This window comes from Falco biarmicus, chromosome 12 (genome assembly GCF_023638135.1).
Source record: "Falco biarmicus isolate bFalBia1 chromosome 12, bFalBia1.pri, whole genome shotgun sequence".
NCBI lineage: Eukaryota > Metazoa > Chordata > Aves > Falconiformes > Falconidae > Falco > Falco biarmicus.
The window spans coordinates 20,773,394-20,791,701 of NC_079299.1; the positions used below are offsets into that span (position 1 = coordinate 20,773,394).

The 18,308-nt window shown below is 57.3% G+C and overlaps 2 protein-coding genes across 9 annotated transcripts in view; both read right to left on the bottom strand.

The window, feature by feature from the left end:
• Positions 1-9: 9 nt before the first annotated feature.
• On the bottom strand, positions 10-6,059 carry HSP90AB1 (heat shock protein 90 alpha family class B member 1). Of its 2 annotated transcripts, none has more exons than XM_056357803.1 (12): positions 5,917-6,059; positions 5,724-5,870; positions 5,345-5,551; positions 4,903-5,062; positions 4,565-4,698; positions 3,777-4,085; positions 3,169-3,334; positions 2,802-2,992; positions 2,434-2,581; positions 1,883-2,151; positions 1,115-1,448; positions 10-574 (listed from the first exon to the last, which is right to left on the bottom strand). In XM_056357803.1, the coding sequence occupies exons 2-12, from the start codon at positions 5,868-5,870 to the stop codon at positions 465-467; spliced, it is 2,175 nt and encodes a 724-aa protein (XP_056213778.1). In that variant the 5' UTR covers positions 5,917-6,059; the 3' UTR covers positions 10-464. The 2 variants fall into 2 exon arrangements, 1 of the variants encoding a protein (XP_056213778.1); XR_008825057.1 differs by lacking the exon at positions 10-574 and adding an exon at positions 1,671-1,777 and having other exon boundaries at positions 1,311-1,448.
• A 1,358-nt stretch (positions 6,060-7,417) lies between these two features.
• The window catches only part of SLC29A1 (solute carrier family 29 member 1 (Augustine blood group)), a 34,454-nt gene continuing 23,563 nt past the window's right edge, over positions 7,418-18,308 (bottom strand). For 6 of the 7 annotated variants that reach the window (XM_056357810.1, XM_056357809.1, XM_056357807.1 and 3 more), the window contains 12 exons: positions 15,133-15,216; positions 14,569-14,650; positions 14,142-14,314; positions 13,787-13,926; positions 13,442-13,576; positions 13,172-13,269; positions 12,718-12,808; positions 12,498-12,589; positions 12,245-12,353; positions 10,741-10,826; positions 8,827-9,026; positions 7,418-8,192 (listed from right to left, as the gene is read on the bottom strand). In XM_056357810.1, the coding sequence (XP_056213785.1) occupies positions 8,081-8,192; positions 8,827-9,026; positions 10,741-10,826; positions 12,245-12,353; positions 12,498-12,589; positions 12,718-12,808; positions 13,172-13,269; positions 13,442-13,576; positions 13,787-13,926; positions 14,142-14,314; positions 14,569-14,650; positions 15,133-15,161 (1,347 nt within the window). In that variant the 5' untranslated portion in view covers positions 15,162-15,216 and the 3' untranslated portion in view covers positions 7,418-8,080. Of the gene's footprint in view, positions 8,193-8,826; positions 9,027-10,740; positions 10,827-12,244; positions 12,354-12,497; positions 12,590-12,717; positions 12,809-13,171; positions 13,270-13,441; positions 13,577-13,786; positions 13,927-14,141; positions 14,315-14,568; positions 14,651-15,132; positions 15,217-15,999; positions 16,113-18,308 lie in introns of those variants that run through there. The other variant, XM_056357805.1, reaches the window with a different exon arrangement.

The following is an 18,308-nucleotide window of genomic DNA, read 5'->3' on the forward strand; positions in this document are numbered from 1 at the left end:
CACATAAACCACATTTCTTTGACACTTTTAATTCCAGTAGAACAAAATAGAAAAATGATCCAACAAAAAAATAACCAAACATCCTGCCCTGGATGTTCAGGGAGGCAGCAGCTCAGAGAAAGGGCTCTTCCACCCCAGTGGAAGAAGGGCAGTGTTTGATGCCTACTGGGAAAGCGGGAGACCTCATGGCAGGGGAGAGGGGGGAAGCCTGATGCCTCCTCACCTCCACTCCCCATCAACTGTTCCTACAGAAGCAGAAAGACACAGAACAGACAGGCCTCAGGCCGCCTGTATCACTACTGACAAACAGGCATTCATGCCCTCCTGCACCCTGCCAAAAACAACCTCAAAAGAACAGACACCACCAAGGGGTCAGTAGCAACTGGTGGGAGCAGACCCCCTTTCTAAGCAGACATGATACAGGGCAGAGGCCTGGCAGGTGAGGAAAGAGGCTTCCTCCTACTTCAGTCTACCTCTTCCATGTGGGATACATCTTCATCTTGCTCCAGTGGGGGAATTTCATCAGAAACTGCTGCACTGGGGTCCTCTGCAGTCACCTCATCTTCATCAATGCCTAGGAGAGGGAGGAAAGGAAGAGATGAGGCCTCCAAGAAACACCTGATCCCAGAGGTACAGCCTCTCCCAAAGGCTCCTGCCCACAGCCTAAGGCACAGGGCTATTAGCATCCAGTAGTCAGGCCAAGCCACAGCACCTCCCGATTTACATTTTTAGCTAAATAGCCAATTTGGAGAAAAAAGCTGGATGCAAGCACAAGCTGTTTCACCAGATGGGCCACATCACCCATAAGAGACTTTTGACATTCACTCTGAAGAAATAAAGCACCTCAGCTTGTTATGGGAGCAGCCGGTGGTGGCTTCTGGCCTTATGAAGGACAGGACAGGCCACTCAAGAGCCCTGAGCCCTCCCAAAGTACCTTGGCTCCAGGTTTCCACCTGCCCATAGCCACTTCATGTACACAGCCAGCCCTGCACATCACACCAGCATGGCTCACTTACTGGCCTCTACTCTGCCCCAAGACAGTTACAAAGGAGCCTGACCAGCTAACCTGCTTTCAGGAGCTGCTCCAGGACTGAGCAGTTGCATGGACACCTACCAAGCCCCAGTTTGATCATCCTGTAGATACGGTTGGAGTGGGTCTGGGGATCTTCCAGGGAGAAACCAGAGGACAAGAGAGCAGTCTCGAAGAGTAACACCACCAGATCTTTGACAGCTTTGTCATTCTTGTCAACATCAGCCTTCTGACGGAGGGTTTCCACGATTGGGTGGTCAGGGTTGATCTCCAGGTGCTTCTTGGCCATCATATAGCCCATGGTAGAGCTGTCCCGCAGTGCCTGAGCCTTCATGATGCGCTCCATGTTGGCTGTCCAACCATAGGTGCTTGTGACAATGCAGCAGGGAGATGAGACCAACCGGTTTGAGACAGTTACCTGCCAACATAGCCAAGAGTTAGCTGAGCAAGGTCCCCATACACCCTGGACTGGGCCCAGCCACAGCTCATATGATAGCCCAAGGTCTTTGCCCCAGATTCACCTGGGGACACCCCAAAGCAAGCAGAGATCCTCTCCAAGCAGCTCCAGGACCACTGCACAGACTAGTTTGGACAGCTCAGCCAGCACCTTCAGCACCCACTGCATGTTTCCCACACTTACCCTCTCCCATCAATGCATGTAATTGGGTCAGTGCCCCTCATCTGCAGCCTGGCTGCTTAGAACAAGATGGTGCATGCTGGGACCTCCAGTCTCCTTTAGCGGCTCCTCTGCAGGAGATGAGAGGCATGCATTGAGCTGGGGCCCTTGCTGGCATCACGGAGGATGCAGCCCTCCTCCCTCCAGCCCAGGGCTGAGCTCCCTGCCCATCTCACCTTCTCCACCTTCTTGTCCAGGATCTCCTTCATCAGTTTGCAGAGGATCTCGAACTTGGCCTTGCTCTCTTCCATCTTCTTTTTCACCTCCTCATCCTCAGGCAGCTCCAGACCCTCTTTGGTGACCGATACCAGGATCTTGCCATCAAACTCCTTGAGCTGCTGCACGCAGTACTCATCAATAGGCTCCGTCATGTACACCACCTCAAAGCCACGCTTCCGCACACGTTCCACAAAGGCCGAGTTGGCAACCTGCTCCTTACTCTCCCCTGTGTTTGTAGGGGGTAGAAATGAGATGTCACCAAGATGTTAAAAGAGTTGGTTACAGCAGGACAAACAGCACCAGTCACTCAGAACCCCTAGCATAAACTGGCTGCAGCCGGGGCTCCAGGCCCAGTGGTCTTTCCCCAGCCCCCAGGGGCGAGCTGCGATTCAGCAGGGAGGGCCTGCTGAAGGCAGCACAACCAACCCAGAAAAATTTGCTTCAGGTTAGGGCTGGTAGGTAGGTAACTGCCTCCACCTTAATAGGGCACAGAGGAGCTCCGGCTCACCTGTGATGTAGTAGATGCTCTTCTGAGTCTCCTTCATACGGGACACGTACTCTGAAAGCGAAGTCACCTCATCGCCTGACTGGGATGTGTGGTAACGCAGCAGCTCTGAAAGGCGCTTTCGGTTGGTTGAGTCCTCATGGATGCCCAGCTGGGGGCAGAAGAGATGCATGAAGCCTCCAGGATGGGACTTGCATGTACTCTGCCACCCCTGAGGCACAAATATCACTGCCCACCCTCGATCATTTGAGTGCTGGGCCTAAGGCAGCCAGAGGGGCCGGCTGCCCACAAAGGCCCTCTGGGGTACTCGCAAGACCACCTCAATCTTAACACCCATGCAGAAAAGACATGGCACAGTGTGCCCAGCTCACCTTCAGATTCTTAGAAAAGGCCTCATAAAACTTTTTGTAGTTCTCTTTGTCCTCTGCCAGCTCAGAGAAAAGCTCCAAGCATTTCTTCACAATGTTTTTGCGGATCACCTTTAGGATCTTGCTCTGCTGGAGCATCTCGCGAGATATGTTTAGAGGCAGGTCCTCTGAGTCCACAACACCCCGGATGAAGTCTGAGTAGGAGAAATGAAAACAGGAGTCAGGTTAAGAGCTCTGAGCTTCATCACATGAGGAAAAGTGCCAAGACCCACACCAGCTAGTGCCTCATCCAGACACTGTACTGGGAGTGGTACCACAGGCTGTGGGGGTCCCAGCTCTGCACTGGGAGGCTGAGGCAGGGGACTCTTACTTAGGTACTCGGGGATGAGCTCGTCACAGTTGTCCATGATGAATACACGCCTCACATACAGCTTAATGTTATTTTTCTTCTTCTTGTTCTCAAAGAGGTCAAAAGGGGCACGGCGTGGGATGAAGAGTAGGGCCCTGAACTCCAGCTGCCCTTCCACAGAAAAGTGCTGCAGAGCCAGGAAGGAAAAACAGCTGCTGGGGTGGCTTCCCTTCTACCCCTTTCCCCAGGACCTGCTGTGGGCAGGCTGGACTGTCATTCCTCAGCCCTGGGGCTAGCAGGGGGGCACAGCAGGGTCTCTAGCATCCAAGCAGCCTGCATTGCCCCCTCCTCAGCCCCACTGCCCCCTACATGCCAGGGGTCTCCAGCATCTGGCAGGCCTGAACGGAGGAGTCATGCTTCTCTGAAGCCCAGCATCCTCCCGGGTCCTGCTTTTAAGCTGGTACTGCCCATGCCTCCACCCACATGGGAGTCACAGTGCAGGCTGAGCCACCACCAAGTGGCCCGGGAACCCTCAATGCCCCTGAGGTACAACCATGTGGTGGCTCTAGGTACAGCCTGGTAAGGGGCCCTCTGCCTCTCCTGGGAAGCCAGAGTGGCCCAGCACCCACCTTGACAGCCAGGTGGTCCTCCCAGTCATTTGTGAGGCTTTTGTAGAACTCGCCATACTCCTCCTGGGTGATGTCATCAGGGTTGCGGGTCCAAATAGGCTTGGTCTTGTTCAGCTCCTCCTGGTCAATATATTTCTCCTTTATTTTCTTGGTCTTTTTCTTGCCCACGTCTCCCTCCTCCTCATCAGGGCCCACATCCTCAATTTTGGGTTTCTCCTCATGTTTAGATGCTGACTCTTCCTCTTCCTTCTCATCTTTCTCCTCCTCTGCCTCATCATCACTGATCTCTTTCTCACGCTCCTTCTCCAGCTGTGGAGAAAGGGACAAACAAGTACGGTTTAGCCCCAAGCAACTATGACCAGGAATCCTTTTGCTGCAGATGAGAAATGACAGTCCTCAAAAGCCCACCAAACACAACATGTGGAACCAGGGCTTCTCCTGAAACCAGCCCTCAGAGTCCCTCCATAGCTCATGCAACCAAAAGCTGTGTCTGAGGAGACAGGGGCAGGAAACCCTCCTCCCTCCACAGGTAGTTTAGATGACCTCCAGCTGCACAGATCAAAGCCAAAAGCATGGCAGGGTACCCATCACCTTCACCTCCAGTAAGACCCCAGCCTCAAAACACCTCTGGCCATAGAAGCTAGGAACACCACTGCTCAATAGCCAGCAGCCAGGAACTATGGATGGGAACGGAAGAGACTGTACTCTGTTCCTCTGGGCTCCTGTTTCCAACACCACCCACCCCTGCCTCCAGCTTTCCAGTCCCCACAGTCCCTCCCTTAACGCACATAGAGCATGATGGGGTAGCCAATGAACTGGGAGTGCTTCTTCACCACTTCTTTGACACGCCGTTCCTCCAAGTACTCTGTCTGGTCCTCTTTCAAATACAGGATCACTTTGGTGCCCCGTCCAATAGGCTCACCTACAGTGTGGTAAAAAACCAGTGTTTCAGGGCATAGTGTTAAAAGGGCAGAGAGCAAGTGAGACCAGCTCCTCAAGGCTAAACACTACTTAACACCTAACAATAACAGGCATGACTGACAACGCATCACAGATCTAGGGAGCACCAGGAAAAAAGGGGTGCTTCTAGCAAACAAATACACTTGGGGTTTTGTACAATACATACCGTGGTCAGTTCGGACAGTGAAGGAGCCCCCAGCTGATGACTCCCAAGCATACTGCTCATCATCATTGTGTTTGGTAATGACAATCACCTTTTCGGCCACTAGATAAGCAGAATAGAAACCCACACCAAACTGCCCGATCATGGAGATGTCTGCACCAGCCTACGAAAGCAGAGAAAGACTGACAGATCACTGAAGAGACAGAAGATGTCTGCAACTGATCCACAGCAGCAAAGAACTGGGTCAACATGTAAAGAAAAAGAGGCATGTGCCTACAAGCAGCCAGCCCTACCCTCAGCTCCTCCCTGCTGCTGGAAAAGGGGGGAAGCGCACTTGGGTAGGCCAACAGCTCCCACAGCACAGAAGACAGCAGGGCTGGGTTATAACCCAGTGAAAGCCTAAGGCCCAGGCCGTAGGGACCCCATGCAGCCAAAGGTAACCCACCTGCAGGGCTTCCATGAAGGCTTTGGTACCGGATTTGGCAATAGTGCCCAGGTTGTTGATGAGGTCTGCTTTTGTCATCCCAATGCCAGTGTCCACCAGGGTGAGCGTGCGGTCCCGGGGGTTGGGGACTATGTCAATCTTGAGGTCCTTACCACTGTCTAGCTTTGAGGGATCTGTCAGGCTCTCGTAGCGGATCTTATCCAGCGCCTAGGGAAAAAGGTGATGCTTGCCACAGCCTCCCTCCCCCAGCACATGCCTCGCTGGCTGCCTAGGCACCAGCCTCTCCCTGGGCACCCCCAGCAGGACATCACCCTCCCCCAGAGTCCCCCAGCAGAAGAGGGAGACCGCCTGCAAAGGGGCGAGGAAGGCCCAGGCTCACGTCAGAGGCGTTGGAGATGAGCTCCCGCAGAAAGATCTCCTTGTTGGAGTAGAACGTGTTGATGATGAGCGACATGAGCTGGGCGATCTCCGCCTGGAAGGCGAAGGTCTCTGCATCCTCCTCCTCATGCTGCACGGCCTCAGGCATCTGCAAGGCAAGCGGCGGCTGTCAGCGCCAGGAGCACCGCCCTCGCCTTCTCCCGCAGCAGCGACCAGCGGACGGGGGACGCCTCCCGCCGGCGGCCTTTTATAGGCACGGGGGGTGTGTGTGCGCACTGCCCACCGTCTCCTTCCGCCTTAAGACGGCCCTGCTTCCTGCCGCCCCATCCCGCCCTCCGCCGCCCCCGTGAGCCGCCTCCCTACCGCCCTGCCCAGCCCATCGGCCCTGCCCACAGCCTCTACGGGTCGGCCGCGCTGCCGTTCCGGGCCCCAGGCGCCGCGGCAGGGCGCCCTACAAGGCCCCGCAGCGTTACCGCTTAGCGGCCGCGGTGGAGGCGGGCGCGTAGCGCTCAGCTCCGCGCAGGTGCCGGTCCGCACCTCCGCGGGGGACTATTTCCCGCGACGGGTGGCGGAGGAGCACCGTGGCGGGTGGGGAGCGGTGCCGATGAACTTCCAGAGGTTTCTACGGGGTTACGGGCGGTGCCTCGGCTGCTGCCGGCAGCAGGCTCCGGGCCTGGGCGGGGGGCTGCGCAGCCCCGGGGGCGCCGCTGTCTCAGCTCCGTCCCGCGGCTTCCGCGGGGCCCAGAGCCGTGTGGCTTTGCCGGCCTGAGGCTGGGCGCGGCCAGGGCCCTGAGCGTGAGCAGGGGCCGAGATGGGGAGGCGGGCTGTAGGGGTCGTGTCAGGGCCTGAGGGCAAAGCAGGCCCGTTTCCCCCCTGGGGAGCCGGCGTTACGCTGTGCCTCTGGAGTCTGAGGGCACTAAGGTGATGTCTCATCCTCCCCGTGGGGGCAGAGGCCGGGCTGGCCAAGGAAGTTGGGGGTAGGGTGGGGAGACCCCGGCCCCACAGCTTTTGGCTGGGGGTGCCGAGGGGGTGATGGAGAGTGATGTGGGGTGGAGGCCTGCTGGCAGGGCGGTATAGTCTGTCGTCCCCCCCAGGAGCAGGAGGCGGCATTCTGGCTGTTCCCAGGCATAAGGAAAGCTCCCAGGTGCATGTGCTGCAGGTTGCTGCACCCCCGAATGTGCATCCTCTCCTTATCAGAGGTGCTGGTGGTCCCTTGGCATACCCCAAGGGCAGCACCCCCCTCCCATGCTGCCAGGTCCCCGTAGTGGAGAACCACTGGCCCTACCTCTGCCAGGGGTGCCCTGGCCACTTCAGCGCCTGATGGGCTACAGGGGACCCAGGGAACGATGGTGCCTGCTCCCTTCAGCCCTTGCCCCTCCCCAGCGGTGATGGAGACACACACATACCCAAAGGGGCTTTTTGGTCTTTTTATAGAAAACGGCAACTGTATAGACACATTTACACAGTCAGGGGATGGGAAAGCCAAGGGAGAGGTCAGGCCTCCCCCCGCAGCACAGGTGGGCAGGGAAGGCAGCCTGGGTGGGGAGGGCCTTGCCACCTCTCCTCTTGCAGCCCACAGTGGGACCTCCTGTTAAACAGCTGGGAGGCAGAAAGAAAAGAAAGGCAGAATCCCAAAATTAAAAAAAAAAAAAAAAAAAAAAGGAACAAAGGCGAGGAGGTGGTGTGGTGTGGTGTGGTGTGGAGACCCCCTCCTCCCTCAGCCTAGCCACAGTGTTGGCTCTTTATGTGGGTGGGACATGGATGTCTACGTTCCTGGGATACTGCTGGGAGCCTAGCCTGGGATATATACTGGGGATGTAAGCCTAGCAGAGAGTGGGGATGGGGAGGCTGGCTGGGGCTCTCCTCCCCATCTGCAAGTCTCAACAGCAGGGGAAGTGGTGTGGGATGTTTCCAGGCCCCCCTGGAAGAAGAGGAGAGGACAGCAAGTCCCTAGGTGCCTTGGGGACAAGGGCAATAGAGGGAATAACACTGGATACCAGCCTTCAACTCTTTGTCAGAGAGGAGGCGGCTGAGAATGGCTTTTGGCCTGGAGCTGGGGAAATTATGCAGCGTGGGAGGCAGCTGGACCTCTGTGATATCCCAGGGGTCTTACACACACACAGAGCACGGGGAAGGAGAAGGCACGTAGGCCTGAAGGCATCACACAGCCGAGCATGGCAGGAGCCAGGCCAACCCCACAGGAGTGGAACCGTCCCTGGGTGTAACATCTGCCGTGGCAGTACGATTTGGCAGGGGCAGGCGTGAGGTGTTATCTCCCCACGGCACCAAGGTATCCAGGGCCTTGGAGGAGGATGCGGAGCCGTCTCTCGGTGTCCGTGCACCCTCCAGGTACCTCTGCTAGATGAGAATTCGGAACAGAAAGGAGACCGCAGCTCCTAGGGCCAAGCCCAGTGACAGAAAAAAGGCCATGATGGCTCCAGCTGTCTCCGCTTCATGAGCAAGCACTTTCCTAGGGGAGAAACAGGTGTCAGACCCATACTCGGGGATGTGTGCCCCAAGCCCTGCTGTGAGTTGAACAGAGAAATAGGAGGCCACAGAGGAGCCAGCAGCTGTTGGAGCAGCAAGACCAAATCCACCTTGGCTCCAAGACTCTGCCTCCACCTTATGGGCTCATAAAGACAGAGAAAGTGCATCAGGCAGGCTGCCCTGAAGCTGCCAGCACCAGGGATGCCCCACCTTGACTCCTGCCCCCATGCACTGCAGCCCGTCTGGCTGAGCCCTGGCTGGGCTCTTCATGCTGCCTGTGTTCTTGTGCTGGGCAAGGGTGCTCACCCTGCTTTGGTGCTGTGCCACGCTTTGCTCCCCTCCAGATCCCTGCTGTGCCCAGCCACTTCCCCAGAGTGGCAGGTGGGGGAAATGGGAGAGCCCAGACAATGGCTTCCTCATCTTTAGGATATGAAGGCACAAGGCTGGGAGATGGGACACCGGGGTTTTCTTCCCTGAGGTGGTGTGGCAATTCCCCTCTGCACCTGCATCCCCTTCTCCAGATCCCAGAGCTGGGCAAAGCCAGACTCCAGAAGTCACACTGGGGCTGGCAACTGGGGGTGTAACCAACCCTTCCCCTGTTCCGAGCTTTTACTCACTTCGGCCCAAAGCACATGCAAAGGCTGGCCAGGTAGCCGTTGGAGATGGAGAAGAAGATCATGAAAATGATGTACCAGGCGTCATGAGAGAAGACGACAGGCAGGTATTCACGGGGTTGCACGTTGCACAGCATGAAAAGAGGGATAAAGATGACACGGAGGGCCACCATCACTGGCAGGAGGCAGCTGTCCTTCCCAGGCTGGGAGAAAAACATAGGTCACTGAGCAGCTGAGAAATGGACATTCCCCATCCCACGGCATGCTGGCAGGGGCTATACAGAGGCTGTCCCTCCTGTCAGGGCTGTGGAGAAGCCACAGAGATGGCAAAGTTGCTGAGACTTCCTCTACTGCAACAAGTCTCAGCATCACCACCTGCTGTGGTAAGGATGTCGTACCAGGACTGAAAGTCCTATTCCAGTTGACTTGGAGAGCAGCAGCGCTAGAGCCAAAATTCTGAGGTGGGCTTGTGAGCGACTGCTAAGCCCTTGCTGGAAAGAACACACAGGCAGGCAGGAGAGCCTTGTGCATATTCACACAATCTGCTCCTGCAGCAAACCACCGTGTAGGACAAGGTTGGCTGAGGTAAATCCCCTCTGGCACCTCAGGGCCTGCAAACGGGGTTTTAACCAGTTCTTCAGCCTCCTACGCTATCCCCCAGCCAAGCAGAGCGAGATCCAGCGATCTGAGAAAGGGATTACGCTGGAGTTGTTTCAGACAGTGCTGGGAAAAGCACAGACCGAGTTACGGTCTCCTCAGATCCTAAACAGAGTCCCTGGACATGTGACACTGGGATGAAGAAGGCGGCGGCATCCCCCTGTGGCTGGGACCAAGGCAACCCCTGGTACGAGACATGCCTGGCTCTGTCTGGGGGCCCCTCGGTGAGGTGCCAGGGTCGCAGATGGCAGGGCTCGCTGGTCTCGGTCAGGAGAGACCCACAGCTGCCTTGGGAGCCGCTGGGCTGGTGTAGCCTTGGGATGCCTCATGAGCACGGGGGGAAGCTGAGGTTGGGCCAGCTGCTATGTCTGTGGGCAAACTGGCAGGAGCAGCCTCTCCTGCCTGAGAAGAAAATAAGCAAGCGGGGCCCCAACCAGGGAAATGAGGACCAAACCGCAGGCAGTCAGACTTTCCACACAGCCCTGTTTTGGAAACGTCTCCTGCTGGGTCATCCCACCATGGAGGCTGTAGCCTGGACACCAGGCAACACGGCTCATGGCCAAGGCTGAGGGCAGCCAGCTGTGGTGGCCAGGGGAGAAGCGGCTCCAGGCCGTGGGGAAGCCAGGCATGGACAGAACCCATGGTGCTGAGAAGCTTCTCTAAACAAACAGCCTGAACAATACAGGGAGAAACAGCACTTGGGGGTGGGTGAAGGGGCAGGAAGAGTCGCAGCCAGGACAGCCCCCTTCCTCACCCACCACCATCGCTCCCATCACTCAGCTCCAGCAGCTTTAAGCGAGGCAGGGGAGATGAGAGCAAAGGGACATGGCAGGGGACAGACAGCTCTGTGACCCACATGGCATGGCTCTGTCCTGCTCCCAGGATAAGGCTCTTTAAAGCAGCTGTGTCCTGTGCCGAGGCCAGAGGTTTTATTTTGGGCTGCCCTGTCTTTCACCCTCTTTCCCTGCCGCCGTCCTGTCTCACTGTTTGCATAGCTGGAGTGAAGGTTTGTTTACAAAGAGGCTGAAATGGAGGAGGCAGCTTCATCCAAGCCATGCTGAAAGAGGGAGGAGGACAACACAACACTGTGGTTCTCGGCTCTGATCCGTAAATCTCTGCTTAGGACTTAAAGCCAAGACAGAGGCCAGCTCTGCACCTCCTTCCTGCTCCAAGCCATGGATGGCAGCCCCAGTGAGAGTTGCGGCCAAGGGGCCTGGGGATGGAGACTGCCAGGGCGTTTGCTCCCTGCCCCATGCTTACCCATGTGAAGAGGGCAGTGAGACTCCGTCCTGTCCAGTCAAAGACATTAAAGAGCAGGAAGCAGGAGACAGGGATGAAGTAGAGACCTGAAAAAGGGGCAGAAGGTCACTGATGAGCCCAGGGTGCCCCAGGCTCTCCTGCCAGTTGCATGGAAACTGTCTTTCAAGTCTAGGTTCTCCTGGTTTTCCACTAAGGGCTGGAATGGTCTCCTAGCCGGGCTGGTGTCCGCATCCAAATCATCAGGCACAGTGGTTTCCTCTTCCCCTCAGGCATACTGAATCGAGTTTGCATGGCAAAGTTTCGGTAGCAGGGGAGCTACAGGGGTGGCTTCTGTGAGAAGATGCCAGAAGTTTCCCCCATGCCCAATGGAGGCAATGCCAGCCAGCTCCAAGACGGACCCACCACTGGCCAAGGCCGAGCTAATCAATGACAGCAGTAGCGCCTCTGGGATAGCAAATTAAGAAGAAGAAAACAAATATCTGCACCAGCAGAAGAGAGGAGTGAGACTACGTGAGGGAAACAACTCTGCAGACACCAAGGTCAGCACAGAAGTGGGGGGAGGAGGTGCTCCAGGCACTGGAGCAGATTCCCCTGCAGCCCATGGTGAAGTTCATGGTGAGGCAGGCTGCCCCTCTCAGCCCACGGAGGTTAATGCTGGAGCAGATCCCCACCTGTAGCCCTTGCAGGACCCCACGCCAGAGCAGGTGGGTGCCTGAAGGAGGCTGTGACCCGTGGGAAGCCTGCGCTGGAGCAGGTCCTAGCAGGACCTGTGGCCCCGTGGAGAGTAGCCCAGGCTGGAGCAGGTTTGCTGGCAGGACTTGTGACCCCACCGGGGACCTAGGCTGGAGCAGTCTGTTCCTGAAAGACTGCACCCCATGGGAGGGACCCATGCAGGAGCAGTTCATGAAGAACTGCAGCCTGTGGAAAGGACTCAAGAGCTCATGTTGAAGAGGTGCATGGAGGACTGTTTCCCGTGGGAGGGACCCCACGCTGGAGCAGGGGAAGAGTGTGAGGAGTCCTCCCCCTGACTACCCCTGAGGAGGAATGGCAGAAACATGTGAAGAACTGACCACAACCCCCATTCCCCATTCCCCTGCACCGCTGTGGGGGAGAAGGTAGAGAAATCAGGAATAAAGTTAAGCCTGGGAGGAAAGGAGAGGTGGGGGGAAGGTATTTTAAGATGTAGTTTTTATTTCTCATTATCCTACTCTCATTGACTAGTAATAAATTAAATTTATTTTCCCCAAGTCAAGTCTGTGGTGCCCATGACAGTAACAGCTGTGTGATCTGCCTGTCCTTATCTTGACTCACAGGCCTTTCGTTGTATTTTCTCCCTCACGTCCAGCTGAGGAGGGGAGTGACAGAGCAGCTTCGGTGGGCACCTGGCATCCAGCCAGGATCAACCCACCACACATGCCTACTACTTCAAGCCTCACTTTCTTTTCTCTTATTTCACCTTGTTCCCAGTTTCGTCCTACCACACCCCATCCCTGGCCACACTTACCCCATGTGTTTCCCTTTCCGAGGACAGTGGACACCTTAGCTGTGATGGAGGGAAAGACACCGATGGTGACAGTGAAGACGAAGCAGACAGACACAGCCATGACCCAGAGCTAGGCAGATGAAAGAAAGAGGCTGGTACCAAACACAGGGCAAGAGACCAGTGCAGGGCTGGTCTCCTCTCCCCATGCTCTCCTACCCCTGTGCCCATCCCCCGGTATGAGGGGCAGCGTGGGGGTTGCTGGCAACTCACAGACCTTCTTAAAAATAGCAATGACCGAGGGCTTCTCATCAGGGTTGTGGATAGGGATGATCTTTGAGTTACTCTGCTCCATCCCATTGGGCTCATCTGCAGGGAGAGACACAAGTAGGGCACAGCAGACCCCAGAAAGCTGAGATGTAATATAGTCCTTCTGTCTCATTCTTCCTCTCAGCTCTTCCTCTTTTTCTTTCCTCTCCCTCCTCTCCGCTCCTCACCTTTCTTAATTAGGTCTCTTTTGGTCTCCAGCTCTGCATTGTACACGTGGTACTCTGTCTTGTCCTTCATGGAGTAGTATCGGAAGAAATCCTGCAGAGATACAGCCACGGAAAACTCATTAACATGTGAGGAAAGAAGGCTGCCAGGGGCTGTGTGGTAATAGGCGATATGGGCAATATGGGCAAATGCAGTACAGGCAAAGTATTCCTTCTACTTACGTCTGATACCGATGCTTTCCTGCTCACCCAGGGGCCCATTTCCACAGTACCCCAAGGATACTGGGGTATCTGAGGTGCGAAGTACCCCAGAGAGCTCCCTCAGGAGAGCTTGCCCTGACCCAGAAGGTAGAGGCTGAGCCAAGGCTGGGGTACCGGTGGGCCACAGCCCTTGTGCTGTGGTGTGCAAAGGTCCCATGTTCCCACACCCCTCCCCACCAGGACGACAGGGTCTCACCATGCGAGGCAGAAGGATGTAGGAGAAGATTGCCAGCACGATCACCACACAGGCTGTGGTGAAGTAACCAATGAAGCCCTCAGGTTGCTGGGCGCCAACTGGGAGGATAAGGAAGGGAAAAGACAAGGGGAAAAAGGAAGATGACAAGGGCTGAAAGGAGCAAGGCCCTGCTGTCATCTCCCCCCAACCCTCCAGCATAACCCCAGCAGACCCTGTTAGCAGTGGTGCCCTTGGGAAGGGCCTGTCACCCACAGGGCAGGGATTACTCACTGGCAATACTGAAGATCATTGCCAAAGCGGCAAAGGTGCCTGCCAAGCCCTGCCCACTCATGATGGGAGCTGTGTAGCTGGCAGGCAGGAGCCCTGCCAGCCCAAAGAGGCTGCTCTGGAGGATGGCGCCGAAGGCTGTGAAGGGGAAAGGTGAGCAGAAATGAGAAACCAAAGGCAAGGATGAACTCGCACCTCTGCAGGGAGCCAAGGCCCCTGCCCTGTGAGGCAAGGTAGGTCCCCCCTCCTCCTGGGCTCTTTTGCAGTGAGGTTCATGCTTTTCTCCCAGAGAGACCAGCCCTAGCCATTGGGCTGTGCCCCCTTCCGTCCCCCCACTACCTCACTCACAGTTGATGAAGACGATGCTGATCATGGTAAAGATGAAGAAGGGAAGAGGATCCATGGTGACCTTCACCATGATTGCAGTGACTAAAAACACCAGCCCAATGGCCACCAGGCTGCCTAAGATGCGGATCTGCTGGGGAATCCTGCAAGAGAGGATCTCGGTGAGGAAAACCCACTCCCCTGAAGCCTGTGAGGCTGGGGCCAAGCTCTCCCATGGGGAGAATCCAAGTGAAACCCCAGCACGGCAGACCAGTGTTTTGCCTTTGACTTGACTGAATGGGCTGCAGCTTGACTCAGTGCTGGGGCAGGAGGATGGGCCAGGGCTGGGTGGCAGGGGCAAGGATGGGGCAAGGCTTACCGCTGGTGGATGAAGGAGTTGAGGCAGGTGAAGATGAGGAGGGGCACCATGGCGCAGAGAGTCATGAAGTTGTCAAACATGGACCTCAGATAGGAGGGGGACGAGGCAGCCGCACCAGTCTGGTTCTGGGACTGGCTCGTATCCTCCGGGTCTGCAAGACGGCTGATGAAATACTGCGAGAGAAGGAGCTTGGTGGGGCCAAGGTGCTGCGAAGCCTCCCCCTAGCACACTCAAGCCCCCCTCTAGCCCCATGCCCAGCCCTCCTGTCGCCTCAGTGCCACTTGTCCCACCCAGGTCACCCATGCTTCTGTCTCCTGTGTGCAGAAGTGGGGAGGCTCTATGCTGTTCTGCCACACCTACACCATGGTCCCTAGATGTGACAGGGGACAATTAGTGTCACGGACAGCAGCAGGAGGGAAGCCCTCACCTCCCTGGCAGTCATGAAGAAATTCCATGGCAGCAGTGTTCCCAGGCCAAGGATGAAGAAGATCAGCCAGACAGCCTTGTACCTGTGGAGGAAACTGGTTTGGAGCAGGACACTGGGCAGGGCAGGGGACAGGCATTGCTTCTGACTGTCCCAATCCCTAAGCGGGAGGAACCAGGAGAAGGAGGGAGGACAGAATTTATTGCCCTGCCCCTGGCCTGGGCTGCTGGAGGAGATGTGGCACCAGAGGGGCCATGGGAGGCCCTCCCCAGGAGGGTACAAAGGTGCGGGGGGGCTGGCTGCTCCTCAGCAGGTGGCACCCAGATGCACAGTGGCCATTGCCAGAGCTGGGAGGGAGTCATGCTCCCCAGGCGCGTCCCAGTGCTGGGGACTGTTTACAGCCTGATTGCTATGGAAAAACTGATAGAGCATCTTGAGGAAGGGACAGCTTGGTAGTTCAGTGAGCATACAGGAGCGGGGGTCCCCCAGATGCTGGGTCCCCCCGTGCTCCCTCACTTCCTGGTATTCTCGATGTGCCCCCACACTTACACCAGAGCCTGGCTTTACCTATCTTGGGGCCCGTCTCTTGCTGTCATCTTGTGTGGCAGGAGTCAGCACAGGTCAGCACCCAGTCTCGTGGCTGCTCTCCGTCTGGAAAGCAAACAGAGGATTTTATGGGGGAGTGAGGGGCACAGGCCCAGCAGGAGCAGCACGGATTTTAACCCCAGGCCATGCCACCAAGTAAATGCTCCACATTACCAGGGGCCAAACAGAGACAGCAAACTGTGAGAGCAGTGTGCAGCAGCTTTGGAAGCCTGCAGCTCAGAGCCCTTCAGTGGAGGGACTGACACACTGCTTTATTCTGCTGGCTGGGGGGCACCAAGCCTTCCCTCTGAAAGGAAAACCGCTTTCCTGAGATGCCCAGGCTGCTTGGCACTGGCTGCCCAGCTGCTCTGCCACAGGCTCTTAAGGGATTTGTGAGCCTGTAGCTCTCTGCCCCCAATCCTGGAGCTGCCAGTGAAGCGTATGTGCAGCGAGCTGTGTCCACCCCGCTGCCCTCCCCACCTCCCTCCAACGCCTGGGGCACGGCGGCACAAAAGACACATTTAATTCAGCAAACTCTCCATCCAGAAGCATGCAACACCCCCCCCCCACCCCCCCCACCCCCCGTTCCCATTCCCTGGGACTCTCATGGCCTTTTCCTTGGAAAGCCAAGAGTGTCCTTGGCACTGCTGTCCTCTTCCCAGCACCCACCGCTCCTTTTCCCCCATCACCATCTGCCCAGCCCTTGCCACCACCCTGGCATTGCCCTCCCCACAGACAGCCCCGGAGATGCAGCCCCAGGAGCCCTGAGAAGGGACCTCCTCTGCCCGGTCCCCACCCCCCTCCTCCTGGGGCAGAGGATTAGCTGCCCCGGAGAATCCGCAGGCCTGCCTTGTCCTTTTCCAGTCCAGGCGGCACAGCATGGGGTGCTCCGGCACCTCTCCAAGGGCTTCATCTGCAGCGGGGCTCCCGGTGCTGAGCCCCCGGCCCCCCTGGGGCATGCCCCTCAGCCCAGCACCGCCGCTAGCTACAGCATCCCTGCCTGCACAGTGCCAGGTAGGGCGAGGGAGGAGGCAGGCGGGAAGCAGCATGCTGGGATCTGTAGTCCCTGCCAGCCCCGGCACGCATTAAAGACAGCGGTGGCCCGTCCCTTGTCGCAGGTGCCTGCGTGGCTGTGAGCACCGCTCACCTCCTCCCCTGGTGTGGTCCTGCAGGGTGCGGAGCCTACGGCTGTGATGGAGCTGAAACAGAGCCGGCAGGATGTGGAGAGGGATTCAGGAAGCCCGCTGGCTGCTTCGAAAAGGCAGAGCAGGACAGCAGTACTGCATGGGACCACCAGCCCCACCAGCCTGCAGGTGCCACCTTGTTGATGCCAGAGCCATGTGCAGCACAGCTCCCCTGCCTTCCCATGCAGACAGCTCAGGGCACGGCAGCTCCTGCCTTGCCCCCGTGAGCTACCCCAGGCTTCCAAAGAAAACATCCCAAAATCCCCTCCTGGCAGCCTGCCGGTGCCCCTGTGGGCAGGAGACACCCCAAGCCCTGACCCTGGATTAGCAAGGGGATCTGCAAATACAGCTGCCACCCCCCTGCACACAGAAATGCCACCGGGGCCACTGCTCATCCCCAATCTAACAGATCTCACCCCAAAACAGGCAGGAGAACCCCAGCTCCTGCCACAGGTTCCCAGCAAGCTCTCAACACACTGCCCCTTGCCCAGCCAAGCCCCTCGCCCCATGCCCAGCCCCCCACCAGGTTGCATCAGTGTCCCAAGAAACAGGGGTAAAGACCAACCCCACAGACGTACCTGGGGAGGACAGAGCCTGGGTAAACCCCGTGTTCAGCGTATTTGAAGGAGGTGTATGTGTCCCCTTACGCACCCCCCGGCGCTCAGGGGTGAGCATCAGGCCCCAGCTCAAGTCACGGGGGCTGGAGCCACGTGGGTCTAGCAGCATCCACGTGGGAGGAGAAGAGGTGTCGAGTACCACAGCTGGCACATGGCCCGGGTCCGCTGCCCAGGCGTCCAGGGAAGGGAGGAAGGGGAGGCTGTGGTGGAGGAAGGAGGTGGCAGGAGCCGAGGGCACTGGGGAGGAGGCAGGGGGCTGGGGTGTGGGGCTCGGGGGGTGCGGGGGCAGGGCACTCCGCCATGCGGCTTTCCCGGCCACTGCCCGGAGAGCGCCCACATCCCTGCGTCAGGAGCCCAACCTCCTTGGCGAGTGCTGCCCAGCTGCCCGGCCACAGCCTCCTGCCTGTGTTTGTTTTCTGTCTCACTTCACTAAGTGCCTCCTAATTTTCTCCAGAAAGAGCCGGTGCCTGCCAAGGGGCACGCGGGTCAGCACTCATTACGGCAGGAAACGCGTTCAGCCTCCGGCTTTTACAAACAACTCTATAACAAACAGAAAAAGTCACAGGAAGCAACACCAGCAACACCAGCAACAGGTGGCAGCCCTGCTCCCACCTGGCCAGAGCAGCCCTACCATAAGGGACCAGGGGATATAAGGGACCAGGGGACGGAGGCCACCTCCAGCCACCTCGCTGGCACAGCCCAGCTCTAACCCCCTCCCGGACAAGCCTGCTGATGTTCATCCCAGCCACCAGCCCAATGGCTGCACAGCCTGGGGGACAAGGAAAAGCAGAAGCGATGCAGGGCCTTGGCGAAGCACATCCATTTTGTTCCTGGGCGTCAAGCAGTCTGTCTTACCCCTCAGAAGCGATGTATAAGCGGAAGGAGTAAGATAACAAAGAGCAGGGTTAACAAACCCTAGGCCAGCACCTCTGAGCAGGTACAAACAAGAGATGGCACAATGGTAATTGCCCATTCATGCCGCACAAAGACCTTGACAGACGCTGAGTGACACCTGCTGTACTGGGCCACGTGCAATCCCATTGCCAACCAAGCCCTGGGAGCCCACGGCAGCGCCAGCCATCACCAAAACCGCCTAACCTCCGCTGAAAAACTTGCACTGCAGGACAGCCACGCCTGCAGGCAGCCATTTGTCACCGGGCTTCAGAGATTTCCCTACCTCTCCCTTCCCACGCATCGCCTCTTCACCTGCTTCTGCTGCCTTCACCAAAGGTGAGCACAGCCCATGCTTGGCTTTCCACCCAAGAGCAATTTCACAGTGTTAGGTAGGCATGCTATGGGTTTATAACCAGGAACACCAGCTCTTTTAAGAAAAGGTCTTTATGCCACACCAAGCATA

Bases quoted from the DNA above. Each gene is read 5' to 3' on its own strand.
- HSP90AB1 (XM_056357803.1), bottom strand. From the start codon at position 5,870: ATGCCTGAGGCCGTGCAGCATGAGGAGGAGGATGCAGAGACCTTCGCC. The intron at 3,335-3,776 runs GTGGGTGCTGGG...CTGGCTCTGCAG, and splicing joins AGGACCACCTGGCTGTCAAG to CACTTTTCTGTGGAAGGGCA. The intron at 2,582-2,801 runs GTGAGCTGGGCA...TTCTGCCCCCAG, and splicing joins CCTTTTCTAAGAATCTGAAG to CTGGGCATCCATGAGGACTC.